We start from the raw sequence: 21612 nt of genomic DNA on the forward strand, positions 1-21612 counted from the left end.
TTCATGTTTGCTCTGTTTAGTTAAGCCAGTGATACTGTTGAAGGAATAAAACAAACAAAAAAAAAAAAAAGAAAGAAAAAAGAAAAAAAAAGGGGGAGAGATGACAGCCCGGGAGGGGGGGAGCCAGGAGGGTCAAATAGAGAGGCAAAAAGAAAAAAAAAAGAAAAAAAAGAGTAAATTTACAGGAATGAAAAGAGATTTTAGAAAGGGGGGAGGGCAGAAACCACGAGTAGTGATATTTGAAGAGGTGTGTGTTAGGGGAGCAATGAGCATAAGGAAGCCAGCCTGCCTGTTCCTCCCCCTTCCTAATCATAGCCTTTACTCACAGACAAAACTCCCTCCCTCTCTCATTCACTCACTCACTTTAGGCCAATCCGTCCTCTCTCTCTCTCTCCCTCTCTCTGTGTCTCTCTCCTACTCTGAGACAGAGTCAGAACTCTTCTCCCTGACAGCCACAAACATCTACAGCACTTATTGCATTCAGAGAGGGAACCTGCAAACAAAACTTCACAGAAAACTTTTGGTTCTTGTTCCAGAGAATTTGCTGAAGAGAAGGAAAAACAAACAAACAAACAAACCAACCAAACCAGCCCCCCCCCCTAAAAAAAAAAAAACCAAAAAAAACTGTGCGTGAAAGGGGGAGGAAAAGCAGGGCCTTTTAAAAAGGGAATCACAACAACTTTTGCTGCCAGGATGCCTTTGCTTTGGAAGAGAGGATTTTTGTTGGTGCTTTGCTGGATTATAGTGAGGAGTTCCCCAACCCCAGGATCCGAGGGGCACAGTTCAGTCACTGACTGTCCATCATGTGCCCTCGCCACGCTCTCCAAGGATGTGCCCAGCTCCCAGCCTGAGATGGTGGAAGCAGTAAAGAAGCACATACTGAACATGTTGCACTTGAGGGACAGACCTAACATCACCCAGCCGGTGCCCAAGGCAGCACTTTTAAATGCCATCAAAAAACTCCACGTGGGAAAGGTGGGAGAGGATGGTTATGTGGAAATAGAGGATGATGTTGGAAGAAGAGCCGAAATGAATGAAGTTGTGGAACAAACCTCAGAAATCATCACTTTTGCAGAATCAGGTGAGTGCTTGAAAAACAAAACTGTATAAATAGCCTTTGTGCCAGCACTGCAATTAACTTCTTTTCTTCTCCTCAGCAATAATGCTTTCTGCAAGGTTGTAAGGATGAGACTTGGGGGAAGGGAGAAGGAGGAATCGGGACGGGGGGGACGGGACTCTGAAGGAATTTGATTTTTCTCACTTAGTCTTGGCCACAGATTCCACTTGCTAAGCACAGACAGCCACACAGGGAGGAAGCTCTCTAATAACCAATCTCGAGCAGAAAGTCAGGCTGCAGAGGGGTCCTCCAAACTGTGCCTGGGAAGCCAGAGGACTTGCAGGAAAGTACTGGATTGCAGAGCTGCCGGTGAAAGAAAAAGGGCTGAAGCCTTTCGGGGAGTTTATCAGGACAGAAAGTGAGCTGCAAACCACTTGAGAAACAACTATTTCCCGTGGAAATTGCAGTGGAAGTTAGAAAACCAGATGAAGCAGCTTTAACTTTTAGCAGCGAGAGGGCTTTTTAGTTTTTAGGTTTGCTTTTATTTTTTTCTTAATTTAACACAGCATCTTCGGCAATAAAGAGTTGCAGGGACTGTCAGATGACTTCAATAGAACCGGACAAGTTGCTGTAGCTGATCCAATTTGTAATGCAGACTTCTGCATACTGGAAAGAAAAAAAAAAAGATTCTGTTCCTAGAACACTCCTGCCAAAAAACTGCAACCTTGGTAGGGTGCATTTTGAACTCTTTCACAGTTCTGTTTTCCCTAACTCTTATGCAGTCAGAGCTCAGAATATGGATATTTACTAAGTAATGGCTTAAGGCTCACATCAGCTGCCTATAGGAAAGAGCTCTGAAGTTGTTCTTTACTGTCTTGCTCCTACAAGAACAGGACCAGGACCCGTTTTAATTCAATGTATATGTATGTGCATATTTATCTGTTAGTATATGTGAGTGTGTTTATACATGCATCGATAGAAGTATCTCGCAATAACACTATCATCTAACTAACAGCAACTTTTTATGATGCTGTCTAGCCAAAGCATTTTTCTTGTTGCCAAGACGGTTTTAAAAGAATGTCATTGTTTTGTTTGGTACAGCATATGGTAGGCAAAGTATGCAAAGGAACTCCAAGCATTTTTGTTTAAAAAGTTTGCTGCAGCAGTATAAACAATTAAGACAACACTCAGAGTTTCCAGTCCTGAAAACCTGTTGACTCAGATGTTCTGTTTGCAGGGAAGCCATGCACAAGAAGTGTGCATGCTTTTAAGAGCAGGCATTCCTGCTGCCTGTCCGATTCACAACGGCACAAGGAGCCCTTGCCTTTGGAGCCCTTGTCAATACACACACTATCGGTTCTTTTAGTATTTAAAGCTCGGGATTTTTTGCTTTTTTTTTTTGCCACATCCCCCTCCACTTCAGAAAGCAGGCAGAAGCTGTCAATGCCCGCGGTCATCAGAAGCAGGGGTGGCTCAATGTTAGTTCAGAAGGGAGTTTTTTTTAAAAAAAAAAGCAATGCAAACTTTAAGCTGGCTATGAGTCGCATTCCCCACCTGGTTTTCGGCAGCTCGCTCTGAGCACAGGGAAACACATATGGCATGAGCAGTGGTTTCTCTTCACTGTGTGACTGTTTTTTTTTTTTTTATAAAAAAAAGCAAGGCAAACTTTAAGCTAGCTATGAGTCGCATTCCCCACCTGGTTTCCGGCAGCTCGCTCTGAGCACAGGGAAACACATATGGCATGAGCAGTGGTTTCTCTTCACTGTGTGACTCCCAATCATTTGTAAACACATTATTGTCTCTCCTGAGCTCTGACACAAAGGAATTTGGAATTTGATATATGCCTCCTCGCTCCGACACCCTCCGACGGCGGCTCCCTGAGCCATTGGCTCGCGGCGTCACGTGAGCGGCGAAAATCGTGCCATTGCCCACGGGCTGGCCAATAGTCCGGCCACCGGTCCCCCCTGCCACAACCTACCCAAGGCTCCCACGTCACTTGCTTTCTGATTTACACAGCCTCGGCCTCCCGCCGCTACCCAAATCCAGTTAGGAAGACTTTATGCTATATGGAGTGGCGCGGCGGAAGGACACGGCATCCGCTGCCGTCCCAGGCTTCTCCTTCCCTCCTGGCTCTTCTCCACCCTCACGCCAAGCTCATCCCGAAAGCCAAGGCATGAGGGCTGCTCTGGCCCTTTTTTTTCCCCCCTACCTGCTGGGCTTTGATTTGGGAGGAGGAGCAATTAGCAACCTAGAAACCACGCACCATGCTTCAGGCTTATAATGGAAATAATAGCTCCGCTCCAGGGAGTAACTTCATGCTGCTAAAACATATTTTTCTATAATCTATAGCCATTCATATTTGGTGTCTTGCTAACATCAGAGGATCTACCACACTTCACAGGTACCAATGCTGCAACAACTTCAGTAAAACTCTACCTAGGATCTCTTCCACTCACCCACCAGCAGTATTGTGTGTCAAATATTGAAGCGGTAGTATTTTTTTTCCTGTTGGGGAAAGCGAGGTGAAAATAAGGCAAGGGCCATGTCATATAGGAGGCATGAGTTAAAAAGGCAGGAAAAGAATCTAGCCACATGGACAGTCCCCACTTTTCACTCTGTGGGAACTGGGAAGAGCATGGATAAGTTTAAAATGCCAAGGAGGAGGATAAACATGTTCCTCTCCCAGTCAGATTAATCAATGTGAGACTCACCCTGTCTCAAAAGAGGGCAATAGGAAATCAATGAAAATGCATGGAAACATCTCAAGTTGTATCAAATTAAGGCCCATGGCTTTGTGTTTGTTCAGGCTTTGTGTTCCTTTGGGTATGACTTGACATAAACCAGCCATTCCCCCTACTTTCAGAAGCCACATTTACTACTTGCCTTCATAAAAAAGTACTATTTCCATCTTTCATCAGCCCTATCCTCAGCCATGCAATGAAATGGAGTGAATGAACAAACAGTGCACGTGACTCTGGCTCGAGACTGCTGTTTTCTAAAATAGAACAGCATTCAAATGAGCACAGGCTTCAGGTAATCAGAGGGGAAACTAAATGCAGTGAACTTGTCTGAAGCACAGGTGTAGTTATGCCCAGGAAATCAGGGAAATAGCTGGCAGGTAGTTTTCACAGCTAACAAATCCAGGCAGAGCTTTACAAAACTAATGATTGGGCAAAAGTTTACAAATGCACCCTACTGTCCTTTGGCACTCTTACAAGGAAAACATGAAAATGATTTTCTACTTGCATATCAAACTAAGATTACTAACCTCGATTAGTTCTGCTACGAGGGTTGCTGTGCCAGAGCTCAGTGGGTTACTTCAAGGTCTTAAAAGTAGTCTTTAGAGGAGAGGGGTCATATAATTTTGTGACATGCAAACCCAACAGGTTCTACACCGAAAACATACAACGTTCATAAAATATGGTTGGCTACTAACTCTTTCATTATTTTAAATAGATAGCTTGTTAGGCAAACCTGGGGTTTTGCCAAGTGAATTTGATCCTGGCAACTAAACTACCAATGAAATGGGTTGCTAAGACCAGCCCCCGAGAAGGTGATAGGAATTACTGGATGGAAATACTGAAATCCAAAGGCTTACCATTAGGAGGACTGTCAAGGAAAGAAAAGAAAAAAAAAAAAGAGAAGTCTTTCAGCTATTTAGACTGGTTTTGTATCACTTCATACTGAATTCAAGGTGAACTGAGTTGATCAGGAGATGCCTGCTTTCATATGCAGACACATGTAGGTACGCACGCCTTCTCCTAGGAGGATACCTGCCTACTCCTCGGCAGTTCAGGAGGAATAATAATAATAAAAAAAAGGATGGGTCACTTCTACCTCTTTAAATCATTAAATTCCATCAATTTTTCTTCTGAAAGCTGACGTAGCTAATGGTACAGCTACCCCTGCTGAACAGAGAACGACCACGAGAGGGCGCACTCCAAAGGCTTTTTGCTCCACACCAGGCACCCTCCCTGCGAGCTCCTGTTCCACCTCCCTGCATCCCCAACCCCAGGCATCTTTATGCTTTATCTATCTGCAGCTTCTCTGAGTGGAGCTCTTGTTTCTCTCTTCTGCTTTATTTAAAAAGGCCAGAGATTCGCCTCGCCGGAGGGGAAGGCTGTAAGCAAAATAACGCAGGAAGGAAAACAGGCAAAGGGGAAAAAGCTAAACGGATGGATGCTCGAAGTTCTGGAAATCTAGAGAGATCAGAAATTATCATTATTATTTTTTTACAAGATACTGAGAAATGTGACCGTGAATCATCATCTGAGCTGATTTTCTCACATCTTTTTTTAATGCAGTCTCCTTGGCTTTTAGAAAACAAGCCTATTTCCCCTTGATTTTTTTTTTTTTTTTTCCTTTGGCATACTACATCAAAGATTTCAAGTTTAGCAAATGAAAGCAAGTTACTTCCAGAAGAAGAAAGCCATTCTGTATTAATCTGTTTTCATTGTGAGAAAAAAATGTGAGAATTCGGGGGCTGGTTTGAGAACAACTTGAGAAAGCCCAGGCAAATCCTAGAAGGTGGGAACCGGTTTAGAAGGAGATAACCTGAGAGGGAGAGAGAAAGCACTGCATGTGCCCATTGCTCTGTGTGTGCTCAGGCATGCAGTTTTGTATGCAAATGCAACTGAGAAGATGAGAATATGCATTTTTCTATATGAATATATAAGCACACGTGTCTGTAGGTAGGGGTATGCCAAGGCAGAGATGCTTATTATGTAGCTGTACCTGTATAATTGTAATATGAAGAGGTTCCTGCAGAGAAGTGGGTGCATTCCTGTGCTCTCCTGGGTGCAGGATGTATCTACACAGCATAAGTGTAAACAATTCACACCGAGGAGCCCTCACATATAGATATGCCTGTATAGGTCTGGTTTGAGAACAACTTGAGAAAGCCCAGGCAAATCCTAGAAGGTGGGAACCGGTTTAGAAGGAGATAACCTGAGAGGGAGAGAGAAAGCACTGCATGTGCCCATTGCTCTGTGTGTGCTCAGGCATGCAGTTTTGTATGCAAATGCAACTGAGAAGATGAGAAAATGCATTTTTCTATATGAATATATAAGCACACGTGTCTGTACGTAGGGGTATGCCAAGGCAGAGATGCTTATTATGTAGCTGTACCTGTATAATTGTAATATGAAGAGGTTCCTGCAGAGAAGTGGGTGCATTCCTGTGCTCTCCTGGGTGCAGGATGTATCTACACAGCATAAGTGTAAACAATTCACACCGAGGAGCCCTCACATATAGATATGCCTGTATAGGTATGAAAACATAATGCATCTCATTTATTTCAACAGAGCTTTGTGAGATTGAGTTAGGAATTAAGCTCAGTCTGCTGGAAGCCACTGGGAAGTTTTGCTCTTCATTTCAGTGGGCTTGGAATTTGGGCCTTAGTGCACAGGAATTAAATATTTTAATGAAAACAGACTGGTAGCTTCTGATCCACTTGATTTTAGAATTTACAAATTATTACAAGTATGTACCAAAATTACCCTCTCTTTTAGGAAAGATAACGACTTGGTATTGTTGTTACCTTGCAATATTGGTGCAAGTGACCCTGAATTTTGCTTGAGCTATTTCAGACATAAATGCAAAAAATCAAGTAACAAAAAACTTCAACCAAACAAACACCTTTTTTGTTTCTAAATATTTAAAGTCATGTGGGGGAAGGGCTTTCAGTTTGGAAAGAACTCTGAAGCTGTAGATGTAAAGTGCTTCCCACCCCTGACAAAATAGCAGAGGAGAGTCAAGGTTCACCAGAACGGAATTATTCCATTATTTCACATTCTGAATGACCTTGTCAATGCCCCTTTGGGTTAACTTTTCAAGAAAAGGTATTTAAATAAGGTTGCTCCTTTCCCCCCCCTCCACGAATGCTTGGGGAATAGTTCTTTTTTCCCGGTTTTCTTTTTTAGTTCGTTTGTCTCTCACAACAAAAATCTCCTCTTGCTGGCAGCAAAGGGTAGGTGAACCTAAAGATAAGGTGTTTGTTATCGTGTGTCACGATTGCTCCTCCCTTTCCAAGAGGCAGGAAAATCAGGGAGCAGGAAGGAAAGTGCCTAACCTGGCCGACCAGTCGTAGGAGGGGTGAGGAAGAGTTAGAATCAGCTGTTTGCCAGCGATCCATAGGCTGAAAGGCATCCACAGACACAACCACTGCCTAATTACACTAATAACACATCTGTATCAATCACTCCGCCCAGGGAATAACAGTCCTAAATTCCCTGAATAAATTCTACGCTGCCAACAATTTGTCTAACTCTAGCGGTCACTCATTAGTAAACATTTTGAGCAATTATCTCTCAATAACCACGCTCTTCTCTTCACTCTCTTTAGAGGAACCTTTCTAGTAACCTCTTTTTTTTTTTTTTTTTTTTTTTTGCTGTCTCCTGGGGAACGGAAATGAGAAGTAAAGAGAAGGATGCTTTTGAATGTAATTGCAGATTGGCACGCAGTACAAATTCCCCCAAATCTAAACATAGGCAGTAGTAAAGTTAGCAACTAAAAAAGGAAAAAAAAAGCTTGCTTTGTATGGAAAAACAGTTCACTTACAGTATAACGTAAAAAAGGTTCAAAATGAAGCAGCGGCGAAGCATGGAAATTTAAAGTAACAGCACCTTCTTACACAGCGAGTGTTTTTTCAAAGGAAAATTTAAATACTGCGTATTAAGAGGAATTAAGAGTAAGTCACATTATAATGTCAGAAAGGATAATCACTTTCATTATGTTCCTTAATCGCTTAACGGCATACGGTTTAAAAGAAAAAGGTCGGTTTAAGTATCTTAGCATTTTACTCAAAAAAAAAAAAATAAAAATCCTCTTAATTGTATAGCTTAGACCCTTCCTAGTACGAACGTATAGCTTGAACTAAGAGGGCTTGATCTTGAATTCTGCTGCAAATGGCAAATAAATGAGCTTTGCCAGTGACACTGAGGGAAGAAGGATTCTCCACCTGGGAGGAAGGGCACATTTGGAGCCATGGGCTCCTACCCCACGCAGGGCTGTCCCCCACTAGTGTCCCCACCAGGGCACCAGCCCTGACCCAGCCCTTCCAGAGGTGGCAAGGAGGGTACCTGCACTGGCCACCCCTCCCTTCCAACCTCCAGGTTTCTCTCCTAAAAAGGTGTGCGAGCACCGCTGAAGAGAAAACCAGATACCAGCAAACCCTCCCGCTATATATACCGGTGCTACACTTTCCATTCACTAACTCCTTCCATTAAACCTTTTACCATATATGCACTACCACTTAGGGCTTGTGTTTTTAACCATTTCTCACAGCATTTGCCAGTGGCACCACGTCACAGCTCCCTGGAAGGGGGACTTTGCCCAGCAGAAAAGCAAAGAGGTGGCCTCTCCAAGGTTTTGGGAAGGGGAGGAGAGGAAAAGCAATCAAAGGATGGGGGGGGGGGGGCAAAGTAATCCCTCGTCTCCTTTTTCAGCTGTTTTCTGCTATGATAACAATCCAGGCTGTTGACATTGTCGTTTATATGAGCGTGGAAGTGATGAAGGCATTACCACTGATGGGCTGTGGGGTCCTTCCACAGGAGTCAGGCAGGAGGAGCAGGATGATTAGAAATGGAAAAAAAGACCCTTGCAAATCAGCTGTGGCAGATGAAAAGGCAGGACAGGAGGATAAACAAAGTGTAATTATGGAAGGGATACCATCCTCAACCTTCAGGAAGGTCTCCTCTTTACTTTCAGTTAGATGAGCGGTATATATTTCCAAGGCTTTGAACCCGGTCATTAGCTCAGACCAAAAAGGGAAGTCTGCTAAATCCCTGAGCAATATTTGGAGAAAATTAAATACAGCTTTTTTTCTTTTTTTTTTTTTTAAAGTCTCGGGACACTTGAATTTATTTTATTGTAGCACCGTACCTTTTGGAAATTCAGATCCTGTTATAAAGTGACTGTGTAATCGTAACAAGCCAGACCCAGAGATCTCAATTCATTTTTAGCACGGGCCAAACTCTGATTTCAAAATGAGCTCGTCTGAGCATAGTGACCTCGTAAAGGCTGCAGGATTCGTAGCATTTGTGCCGTGTGATCGTAACAAACCGGTTGTGAATGTGGAGAGAATTCAGAAAAGCTTCGTGCTGTCCCACTGTGAAAGCATGCTTTTTATCCCCAACTTTGCACCATTCCCAGCCTCCTTCTAAAAAAGCTCTGTGAAAGGGAAAGGTTTTTCTTAATTGCTATTAAAACCTTTTATTAGCTACGCCGGTTTGAGGACTCTGGATTTTTGTTTCCTCCAGAAATGTTAGGCTCGCAGGAGCTTCCTGCATCTTTTTTTTCTTTAGGATCTGAACTGACCATTCGGTGTGTAAAAATGCAGCTAACCACATCCAGAGAGGCTGTTTTTGTAGCTAACAGTCCACAGGGAGGCTGTTAGCCCTGTCTAAGGACATGTCTTATGCTACCTTGCTCGAGCTCACTTTCCTCCAGCGAAGAAAAAACTTGGGCACTTTCACCATACTATTCTAATATTCTTAGTAGTGAGGGAGAATTCAACTTTCACACATAGGGGAACATATGAAAAACTAATTAAGAGAGTTCTTGGGGTCCTGTTTCTTTCATAGAGTATCTGTCAAAAAGAGTGGCTGCGTTGCTACGCTTATATACCACTGCAGGAGGTAATACGAATATTTACTGTTGGAGATATGTCACTTCATAACTATTTGCAACTCCACTAGAATGGAAATAACAAAATGTGAAATTTCCATCAGCAGCATGTACCAGCACTAGGTTGTTCTGTAACACAGGACTGCCTGGCTCTCCTGATTAGGTGGGCCATACAACTTCGTCCCCTGTTCACCCCAGGTGCTTTTTGCTGAGCTGTTTTTTCCATGTTCATGTCCAGCACGGATGATCTGCTCAAGCACAGGATCCCTCCTAGCACCAGAACTTCTATCTCTACCCAGCTTGGTACCTCAGGAAACACAGAATCAGTTTTTCACTTCCCAGGAATATATGCCTATTCCCCACACCAGCCTGTGACCTCTGGGGAAAGAGAGCAGCTGGGAAGAGGCTGCTGGTGCCAGAACAATTTCTGCAGATTTGGTCTAAACCATCTTTTTCCCCCTCTGCCAAGGTTTCGTTGGGTAGGGACTGCAAGCAGAAGGGGTTGGATGGAAAGTCTTAGGAGGCAGCAACCCACTCCTGGAAGATCACCTGCCTTCAGGTTCCCCTGAAACCCAGGTCCCCCTCAGAAAGAGTTTATGTGGTCTATACCAAGGAAAGAGATAAGCTAAAGTTAGAAACTTTAGAAGACAGAGTTGGGGGGGACGAATGAAGCCACAGGCTGGCTGGCTGGCCCTCACAGGCCTTAGAAGCATCCATTCTTGTGCAGAACACTCTTTAAAACATCCCTACGTACAAGGCAACCAGCCTCTTGGACCATAGCATCATAGAATGCTTAGAGTAGGAAAGGGCCTTAGAGATCATCCAGTTCCAACCCCCTGCCCTGGGCAGGGACACCTCCACTAGAGCAGGTTGCTCAAAGCCCCATCCACCCTGGCCTTGAACACTTCCAGGGATGGGGCATAAACACGGACCAGATTTCCTTTGGACTGGAGGAATGTCATTGTATGTCTCCTCATGCTCTGAAACCCAGGCAGGAGTGGGATTAATGCCTATCACCTGCCCTCTGCTCCAACACAGCTGGAAGCTTTGCCAGAGTTTCATTTCCAGGATGGAAAATAAAATAGCGTTAGCTGGTAAGAACTGGCAAATGAACTTTAAATAAAGATTCATCATTATTGGATGAATCTTATTTAAAAAATAATAGTAAAACAGTAACTCCACTGTGCCTCGTGGTACTGGTCTTTGGTATAAGCCACTGCCTTTTCCAAGGCACAGTCCTGCTGGTTCATGTAGCTCCCTGAGAAATCAATGTAACTCACTTTGGAGACTGGCACCAGCAAAGCCTGGGAGAAGCAGTTAACACAAACCATGTGTTGCCCTATCTCAGTGACAGTTGAAGCCTACAGCTTCACACTCTCGCTTAGAGGGAAAACAAAACCAAAATGCTGTGCCCTTTGGCCACTGCAATTCGGAAACGCCTGTCTCTTTGACCTGGGAATGCCACCAGGGAAAGCTGGATGGGGCAGTGCCAGGACTCCAGGGAGAAGGAAAGCAACAGGTAGCTCAAAGGGCAGCAGAGCCTGCCTACAGACCTGAGAAACCAGGAACTCTTGAATTTGCAAGGGAGTACAGAATAGGTATGTCTCTTGTGATTTTGCCCCACTTCTGTTTCACCTGGGAATCGGGGAGCGGGGAGATGATCGGGGAGCCCGTGCTAGTGGAGTTCAATGGCAAGGGGAAGCAAGGAGGAGAGCCTTGAGCTGCCAGGAGAGCAATTTTGCCTGTATGCATCCAGCCACTTCAGTTCTGATCACCCCTTGCCCTTTTTAGGGTGCAAAGTTCTCGTTCCCTGACAAGCAGAACCACTGGACAGAGAATGGGGTCAATCACCGTGGGTAGCTCAAGGATAGTATCAATGACAAACTGACATTCATGAATACTGTTAGTATCTCACTAAGGTCAGATATCTGTGCATTTCCAATCCGTGACCCCAGTCCGTGCTGGCCCCCACGCTGAGGAAGAGTAGGAGATGCCAACATGGTTTTTCTTTTGTCAAGAAAATAGAAAAGTACCTCTCATAAAAAAAAATAATAATATAATAATACGACCACTACCCCCCCGGCTAATTCATTCTCTCTTAACTTTTTCATGCTCTAGTGATGAAATCATTAAACAGCCCTCATTATTCATTCCAACTTCTGCCAGGGATATGAGCTCTGTATCAGAGAAACACCCCCTCACCATCACAATCATCATCATGACATCTCAGCAAGTTGATACAATTATGCCAGAGAACCATCCCCATAATTATACAGTTCTTTAGCTCATTTCTCAGTGTATTCACCATTACTATAATCACAGCGAGTACAGTGTGTTAAATTAAGAACAGGATCTACAGCTAACATCTCACAGGATGAAGAGTCTGCCTGCTGCAATTCTGCAACTCTTTACAATATAACCCTGCAAACCTCTCAAAGCTGGGGCTCATATTTTAGTATTTCTTTGTTTTTGAAACAATTGGCATTTACAACTCATTTTAAGATGCATATGAAGAATGGCATTTTACGGAGGGAGAAAGGGCAGACCTCATTCCCACATAATTTCCAAAGTATTGCCAAAGAATCGGCAGGGCTGGAACTCACTCCCTAACTTTAGCTATGAAGCACAGATTTATGTGTACATGGTACACGGAGTCGTGGACTGTCTTCACAACAGCATTTTTGCCTTTCAGCTAAGGGGGATCACAAAGACAGCTTAGGCAAATGAACTCATAGCAGCCACTGATGCTCATTTGCCATGAGATGCTTTACAGAAACGACTATGTCGTTACTGTAACACAATGCTTTGGTTAACGTACGGTACTGGAAAACAACAGGCAAAGAACTACTTTTCTAAAGAGAGAATTTTCACAAAGGACAAACTGAGGAGGAGAGGAGGTGAAGGAAGGTTAGGACAGAAGAATGGTAAAAATGTAAAGAGCCAAGTAGGAAACTTAGGGAACTTCATGCCTGTGGCGACAGTAACAGAATTCTCTTTAACAGCATGCAAGCAGACATACTAACAAGTTCTTCCTGTCTATTTCCATTTACCAAATCAGGCACAGCCAAGAAAATGTTGCACTTTGAGATTTCCAAGGAAGGCAGCGAACTATCCGTGGTGGAACATGCTGAAGTGTGGCTCTTCCTGAAGGTCTCCAAGGCCAACCGGAGCAGGACAAAAGTCACCATCCGCCTGTTCCAACAGCAGCGGCAGCCAAAAGGCAACTCTGAAGGAGCAGAAGATATGGAGGATGGGGGGCTGAAAGGTGAAAGGGGCGAGACTTTGATTTCAGAAAAGGCAGTGGACACCCGGAAGAGCACTTGGCACATCTTTCCTGTCTCCAGCAGCATCCAGAGACTCCTGGACCAAGGCAAGAGCTCTTTGGATGTGCGGATTGCCTGTGACCTATGTCAAGAGACTGGAGCCAGCCTGGTGCTACTGGGCAAGAAGAAGAAAAAGGAAGATGATGGGGAAGGGAAAGAAAAGGAAGCCGGAGAATTCACAGGAGAAGAGGAGAAGGAGCAATCGCATCGCCCCTTCCTGATGTTGCTTGCCCGGCACTCAGAGGACCGCCAGCACAGGCGGCGGAGACGAGGCCTGGAGTGCGATGGCAAAGTCAACATCTGCTGCAAGAAGCAGTTCTTTGTCAGCTTCAAGGACATAGGCTGGAGTGACTGGATCATTGCACCTACAGGTTATCACGCCAACTACTGCGAAGGAGAGTGCCCCAGCCATATAGCGGGCACATCTGGGTCATCGTTATCTTTCCACTCCACTGTCATCAACAATTACCGCATGCGGGGCCACAGCCCCTTTGCCAACCTCAAGTCATGTTGCGTGCCCACCAAGTTGCGGCCCATGTCCATGCTCTACTACGACGACGGCCAGAACATCATTAAGAAAGACATCCAGAATATGATTGTGGAGGAGTGTGGCTGTTCATAGACGCACGGGTGCGCAAGACCCTTCTCGTTGAGAAGAAAAGGTATCGAAAGCCCAAGAAGAGGAAAGACCAGACATGGTATAACCTTTTTTTTTTTTTTTTTTCGAACGAAACAATCGTTGGAAATAAAAGCAAAAACAAAAGAGAGAGAGAGAAAACAGAATTTAAAAAAAAAAATAAAAAAAAGACTTGACGGAGGATCAGAAAAGACTTCAGCTATAAAAAGGAAGAAAGCTCCATGAACCCGGGCTTGAATGAGATACGTCTGAATGGCGGTATGGGGTCGGGGATTTCCCCTTCCTTTCAGTATGCTCCTTATCTTATTGCGTAGTATCTTAAACTTTAGTTATTACTAGGGGAGTTCCGTTCCCTCCCTTAGTTACCCCCCAGTTCAAGCCGTGGTAGCAGCCCATCTAACCTGCAGCAATTTGGACCAAGTCCAAAACGTCATTGAAATTCCTTGAAAAGCCATGTGTATGAACACTACATTCACTGGCACTTCCCCCCCCCAAAAAAAATTTACAGAGGAACTGAGTAGGTGTGTAGTGTTTGCATGTATATACATATGGCTATGTATTTATATACGTATCTCTATACATACAGACACTATACACGTACGTATCCTTAACGTTGGGTAAAGGGACAATATTGTGCAGGTGTATACACCTTCGTCTTCTGCACTACATTTACAAAAAAGAAAAAAAAAAAAAGGAAAAAGGAAAAAAGAAAAACGAAGAAAAAAAAACAGAATAAAAAAAAAGAACGAATGAAAGAATAAAAGTTACATTTTGTAAAGGTGCTTACAACGTTAGAACTATGCAACCTAGTTGGTTTGAAACTGTTTACCTGCGAAAGAAAGAAAGAAAAAAAAAAAAACAAAACAGAAAGACTTTTTTTAAATGGAAGTAACTTGTTTTAAAAAAAAAATTCTTCAGTGAGAGATACTTGAAAGGAACATGTTTGTCCAGTTACTGGAGCCAAACATTTCTATATTTTGTAAAAAAAAAAAATTTTTAATCGTTTACTATTTGCACTACAATGGTGTCTGACCTGTCTAATCCTTATTTAACAAATATTTGCAAGGGAGGGTGGTTGGGTGTGGGAGGGGTTGAGAGCTGCACTTATTGTGAGCTATACAAGAACTGCTACAGCACACAAAATAGCTATTTTTATTATTATAATAATTATTATTATTTTGTACCTTAAAATGAATAGACACATACACCAAAGACATTTGTGTGAGCCTCTAAAAAAAAGTCTGTTTGTGGTTGGTACCATTCACCTGTAACAAGTTAGGGTTTGAATTAAGGGTCAGTGGGTTGATTACATTCAGGCTAGAGTATCCGTTAACTGCTTCCACTCAAATAGTGCCCTCAACAGAAAAATTGCCATTTGAAGTAAACCCAGAAAAGCCCTGGGCTTTGGATCCAAGGTCCATCTAAAGAGAATTGTACTCTTTTGCATGTACAAGACTACGACTTGTCCCTGATGCAGAGCACCTGTGCGTTGCTGGGAAACAACTTTACTCGAGGGATATACATACGTATATATTTCCGTACGTATATACGTATATATATACAAGGTATAAGCACTTCTGGCTTCACTTTAATGTTCTTAAAACAAATGAATGTTTGTGTGCAAAGCACAGCACGTTAAAAGATGGTTTGCTACTACCAAGCGGGAGGCTCCACGTTCAAACTGGTATTTTGGGGGAGAGAGAAACCTCGAGTGCTGGTGTTACACTTGGGGAAGGTTGGAGGTAAAACGGGGAGCAGCTTTGGGCCCTGCCCACCATCGCCCCTGCAAATATACAGAAGATGGCAGTTGTGGTGAGGATTTCTGTCAGAAACGCGGCCTTCAATCAGCACGAGGCTGGCTGTCCCAACCACCACCCTCTAGCATGACAACTCTTCATGGGTTTGCACGTTACCTGTTAAGACCTAATTTTCAGTGTCAACACCTAACCTGAAGGGTCCAACCCATAGGGCATAGGTAGATAGTGGTTTGTTTCTTTTTTTTTTTTTTTTTAAAAAAAATTCTATCTCTGTCGTATTTAAAAGAATGTTAAAGTTACACCATTTGTCTTTGGGTAGGGTGAGATGATAAGAGGGAACGGGAGAAACCTTTAGGCCCTGTTTACACTGAATTTGAAAACCCTGAGCCTGAAGATTCGGGCTCTCACAGGTTTAGAAGACCAAGGCCTTGCTGGGTGCCTTCTGATGGAAGGGGTTTTTAAAACACCTCCCGCAGAAAGAAGCGCTCACGGGGCTCCCCACCTTGTTGAGAGCACAGTCCGGTTAAAAAAAATTAATTAAAAAATTAAAAAAAAATAAAATATAAAAATATAGCACAATTTAACCCGCTTGCATTGGCTAGGGATAGCGTGTTAGCACCTTTATGGCAAGAACTATGTTGAAACAGTGTAATCAGGGCCTTCATTTTTGTCAGCCAAAACTGTTTATGTGTGTGTGTGTGTGTGTGCAAGTGTGCGTGAGCCTTCTCTGGGTGTGCATCTGTGTGTGCGCGTGGGCGCATGTCTGTATTTGTACGTATCAATAGAGATTTAAAAAAAAAAAAAGAAGAAAAAAAAACAAGGGAAAAAAAAGAAAAAAAAAGAGAAAAAAGAAAAAAAAAAAAACCCCTTTCCTCCGTTGAATAGATATCAACATACATGCTTATAGCTAAGTTTTCTATCTAATTTATTCCACAGTATTTAGATTGCATAGTACAGCTAATGGGTTATACATTTATGTACTTTTTATACAATGCATTTTTTTTACAGACTTGTTTGCAATTTGCAAAAAAAAAAAATTTGAAAAAAAAATACACAACGATTGGGTAAACACTAAATTTGTCACTAAAGTATTCTGTAAAATATCAAGGCTTTCTGATTTAAATTATTTTGCAGAAGTTTGTTGGGTTTTTGTGTTTTCTTCCTGGGGAAAGGGAGGGATACCAAATGCTAGTAGGAAAATTGAACAAAGGAAAAAAAAAAAAAAAAAAAAAGATGCACAACTAATTTATAATTTAAACAAACCAAGTTCCTTACCGTGTCTCATTTGAAGCGAGTGGCAGAATTACCGTTGATTTTTCTAGCAGTAGAGCCAGGCTCTGGAACAGCAGGAGCAGGGACGAAATCTGTGATAGTTGTTGAGGAGAATCCCTTTTATTTCACTAGGCTTTAGATTTGGCCTTAAAATTAGATGCATGTTGTCCCAGGACCCTTACTCATGTCAGCAGGCTCTTTGACATCTGGTGGTCTTCTTAGAAGAGTAGCAGAAATACTTCCATGAGGTTCCTTTTGCTGTGGGCAGCACAAAGGGAGAGAAAGGATTTGGAATGAATGGCCCCATATCCAATATTGTTGAAGTGAATTATTTAAACCAGGCTGCTTGCATCATGGTTGATCTCTTAACAGTGGCAAGAGAAGCAGGTGAGATGGCTCATGGTAGTGAAAATTATGCTCAGGTGTGGCTAGTTAAAGAGCATTAGAGACCTGAAAACCCAGCACCTTCCCCAATGTAGCAATGGCAAAACTCCCATTGGTTGCAAGCAGAGCAAATTTAGGCTGAGAGTTTTCCTGGCTGAAGCAGAAATAACCTTTAAAAAGAAGTCAGCTGAGTTTGATACCAGATTTGATGAGGTGAACGGGGGCTGACCCTGGAAAACGTGAAACCAGCCTGAGACAACTTGGAAGTGAGGAAAGAAAATAGCATTTTGGGTGTGGAGAGCATGTTTCATGACAGATAAACCAAATCCAGAAAAAGGTTTTTAATTGAAGAAGTTCCTAAGCCCTGCTTTTTAGCTTTTGTTTGTGTGTGTACACTAGTCTCAAATTTTAAAGGTTTCTCCCTCCAATATCTAGATTCAGTCATGGGGTTTTGATTTGTGGTCAGGGTTATTTAAAGTAGGGGGAAATGAAAAACTATATGATAAAATAAAATAAGAAATCGGGATGTTAATCAAGACTGACTGATTCCAGCAAAACACCCCACCCCCGATAATTTGATTTAATTAGATCTGCATGTACTCAAAATAGCATTAGAAATTGTTACCATATTTAAACAGTTGTTCAAGGGCATGCAGTCTCAAAAATTATTCCTCCTTTCAGGTATGACTATACCAAAAAAAAAAAAACCCATAGGTTTTTAACTACTAACGCATTCCTTTCCATATAACCTACTTCCTGTTTATACTGAAAGTGTATTTTCAGTATGTATTTCATCACTGAAATGTACATTTTTAGTACCTCCACTATCTTCTTGCTTCGCAGTTGACCGCGTTGGGTTGTCTTTCCCCCTCCCCACGTCAGATGCTCACTGGATACGAGGCCCAAGAAGTGCACGTGAAGAGGTTTCTTTGGGAGGGCTGAATGGATTTGTGTTCTTTGGGCTTTAGCAAAAGGAAACGCTTACAGATGCTTATAATTATTCTGCACTCATATGTCACAGCAGAATACTGATCTAGGGCATAAAGCTGCAGAAGGGAATGAAATGGGAGTTTTGTCATTGACTTCAATAGAAACAGACTCTTACCAAATCACTGCAAAAATAGGACTCCGTTATATATACCTGCTTCTTTTGTGTTTAGTTGAAATTTAAGCCATCGAGCTCATTAAACCGTTACGCTGCGCGGCCACGTAGAGGCTGGCAGCAATATCTCTGAGGCAGAGAAGTGCAGGCATCTGTAAAGTCTGTGTGCTGAATGAAAAATGTTATGGACTGGAGTCACTCGCGTGGAATAGTGCCTTACTCTGTAAGCAATGGGGTTGATTTCAGAGGGTCTCCTTTCCTAGAAAGTTAGCAGTCAGCATCAATACAGCGAGCAAATTCTATTTCTGGAGCGTAGGTAGAAGAGATGGGATGGAAATTATTAAGTTCCTTAAGTTAAACCTCATGTCAATAGTGTGCATCAGGATAAGAATCAGATGCTAATCACTTTCCTTACACTGAAACAAAGCTTTACTCCCCATCTGCTCTCACTGCGTTACATGTGGAGTAAAAGGGTTTTCAGTACGAGTAAAAAAACCCTAATTTGACCTTTGGGAACAACTATAAGCAACATTTTCATGGGCAGAAACAAACAACACTTCTGGGTTATATAGCTATTTATTTTTTTGAGATATAGTGAATCTTTGTTAATTCTCAATGGGTTTCCTTGTATTTAAATACTTTCAAAAGCAACACATTGACGATGGGTTGAAGATATATATATGTATGTATATATACATATTATATATATATCTACAGTATATATATACACACACAACTATATATATATGTATATACATATATATATAAATTATGAAAGCCAAGATATTATGAAGCCTATTTTGTTTTTATCATTTTGTGTTTTGTTGTTGATATTATTATTATTATTGTTATTATTATTATTTTGCATACTACATGCAGTGCTTTAACCAATGTCTGTTTGGCTAATGTAATTAAAGTTGTTAATTTATATGAGTACATTTCAACTATGTCAATGGTTTCTTAATATTTATTGTGTAGAAGGACTGGTATTTTTTTTATTTACATTATGTTTAAAGAGGTAACAGTTTGATATGTTCTCATTTGTTTATATTAGAAGTTATTTATTTTCACGGCATTCCGTCTGGTATTTTGATATTTGGAAGGCATGCTACCTATACTTTGTACAGTTAGTGAGCAGTATTCAGCAGCTCCCAGTAGATTTTTAGGCCCTATGTTCAATAAAAGACATGTTTGGGATTTTTATTTTTAGGTCTTTCCTATTGGTTTGCCAGGACCACTCGGTGCACTTATTGCCAGACACTCTGCCTGCGTGACCAATTGATTCCTACTGTATTTACCCAGGACAGAGGACCAAAACCACCTCTGGTGTAAGTCCGGTGACTTCAGTGAAGTTATACCAGAGATGTATTTGGCTCACAGAGAAAAAAATGCTTGTGCAAATCAATGCAAAGAAAAAGGCAGAAAGAAAGAGTCTTTGCATTCGGAGGGGGTTTTCAACGTGTTGAAAATGTTTGGGTCAGCTACTATTTTATTTTACTTTGTTCTTTTTTTTTTTGTTGTTGTTATTTTGCTCTTTCTTATACAACAGCAGCAACAACACAAGTGAAATAAATAAAGGGAGTTTCACCAAGCGTTGTGTAATCGTCCCTTAATGCGCATTCCTGGTTGGGAAATTCATGGGAGATGGGGAAATACCAGAAAAAAAATTCACCTTGGAGGTGAAACATGTGGGTGCCTCTTTGGATTGAACAGAGCGATGCCCTTCTCTCCGGTGTGACTATGCTTAAATGGACATTCAAATTCATGGCCCTACATGTCATGGAATTTTAGGTTGTTCACTTCTCCTTGTGAAACGCACCTGGAGTACAACAGCTAAAGCCAACTGCAACTTCCCTTTGCCTGCAGGCTGTTAGGTCTTCAACTCCCATCACCACAATTCCCTTGGATAACCCAGAATTAGATGCTTACGCTGATAAAAGGAGAAATTTTTTATTACCGAGACAAAATTGCAAGGCTGTGTGTTCACAGGCACTAGTTTATACATTGATTAGTGGTCAGATGAAGTGATCAAAGAGGCCTGATCACCAGCAGCTGATCCCTGGTCTGAGGGAGAAATTATCTGAATAGCCTCATATTTGAAAGTAAAGTGAACTTATGAAGGGTTTTCACCAGTCATTGCATTCCTACGGGGATGAACGGGCTGCTGCTACATTCCAGTGGGGTGAGAATCAGGGAAGGAGAATTTTGAGGTTGATCTTTAAATGGATTACTTGCACGGTGCATAGGCCGCTGCAGCTATAAGCAGGCTTTTTAATAGTCAGGCACTGACAGCTTTTCTACAAAGGCTGGAGAAGTGAATTGCTTTCCTCTTCCTAGGAATAAGTTTTCAACAAATCAATGCAATCAACAGCTAGAGAAAGCCTTTGTTTCAGATATAATGAAGACACGACTGAATATTTGCTTTCTTTCCTTTCTTATGATCAATATTATTATTATTGCCAGAAAGGACAAATCCAACTGGATTTGGAAGTTGCTCTAAGAGAATAAAATCATAAGGGCTACTTGATTCCAACTTGTATTAACCTGGTATAAATGAAGCTTACACTTCAGGTGTAAAATGGGGAGTACTCCTTTCTCCAGCATGACATAAAGTGCAGTATTGGATAGCGTAAATCCAGATTTTTTCCATTTTCTCCAGCCATTTGATTTGCTTTCTATTTTAAGAATGGTATTGAGAACTGTTGCTTATCCTTTCTCCAGCATGCATAAAGTGCAGTACTGGATAGTGTAAATCCAGATTTTTTCCATTTTCTCCATCCATTTGGTTTGTTTTGTATTTTAAGAATGGTATTGAGAACTGTTGCTATTGTACAGGCTTGATGAAACGCCCCATCTGAAGAGTGGAGAAGTTAGAGCTGCCTTTTGCAGGAGCAGATCAATCTGCCAAAACTGAAAAAAATCCCTGTCCTAGACAAATTAGACCAAGCTAATAATACACAGACAAAGGCAGATAACACCAAATGATTTTGCAAAATAGAAACACAGATAGTGTCTACTCCATGTGCATTTCCTGCCTTAGAGGACCAGATTCACACTGCTGCCTGGGCTATTGAGTCACTGGGCTAGTTGTATCTGTGTATCTCATGATTCCTTCCATGCTTGTCACAGAGTCTGTGGTTGGGTAGTCTCAATGGCTGCCCTCAGTGATCCCTTTCTTACTTAAATTTGTCTGTCTCCCTGAAATAGAACCCCACACTGATTTCAAGTACCGCCTAGGGCTCAGAGTGACTGTCCTCCCTTATGCTGCTGATAGAAATAGAGCATGGAGATCAACTCCATGGCTTGCAAAGACCTGCTGCCCAGCTTCTGTGACCTCTGGGCATTTCATGGTTTCAAAACAGCTGTATCACACATTGTCACCCTTTGATGGCATCTCTCCTGTCTACTATTGCTTCTCATCAGCCTCGCTGGAATCGCACTGACTAGGAAAATAA

General features: G+C 42.2%; 1 protein-coding gene across 2 annotated transcripts; it reads left to right on the forward strand.

Annotated features, from left to right (window-relative positions):
• Window positions 1–377: 377 nt before the first annotated feature.
• INHBA (inhibin beta A) lies at window positions 378–19744 on the forward strand. Of its 2 annotated transcripts, XR_001413754.1 has the most exons (3): window positions 378–1081; window positions 12741–13900; window positions 19368–19744. XR_001413754.1 is itself a non-coding variant. In XM_014957729.1 (2 exons), the coding sequence occupies exons 1-2, from the start codon at window positions 694–696 to the stop codon at window positions 13625–13627; spliced, it is 1275 nt and encodes a 424-aa protein (XP_014813215.1). In that variant the 5' UTR covers window positions 378–693; the 3' UTR covers window positions 13628–16263. The 2 variants fall into 2 exon arrangements, 1 of the variants encoding a protein (XP_014813215.1); XM_014957729.1 differs by lacking the exon at window positions 19368–19744 and having other exon boundaries at window positions 12741–16263.
• The last annotated feature ends 1868 nt before the right edge of the window (window positions 19745–21612 follow it).

The sequence above is a fragment of the Calidris pugnax genome, unplaced genomic scaffold (genome assembly GCF_001431845.1).
Source record: "Calidris pugnax isolate Ruff unplaced genomic scaffold, ASM143184v1 scaffold222, whole genome shotgun sequence".
Lineage (NCBI taxonomy): Eukaryota > Metazoa > Chordata > Aves > Charadriiformes > Scolopacidae > Calidris > Calidris pugnax.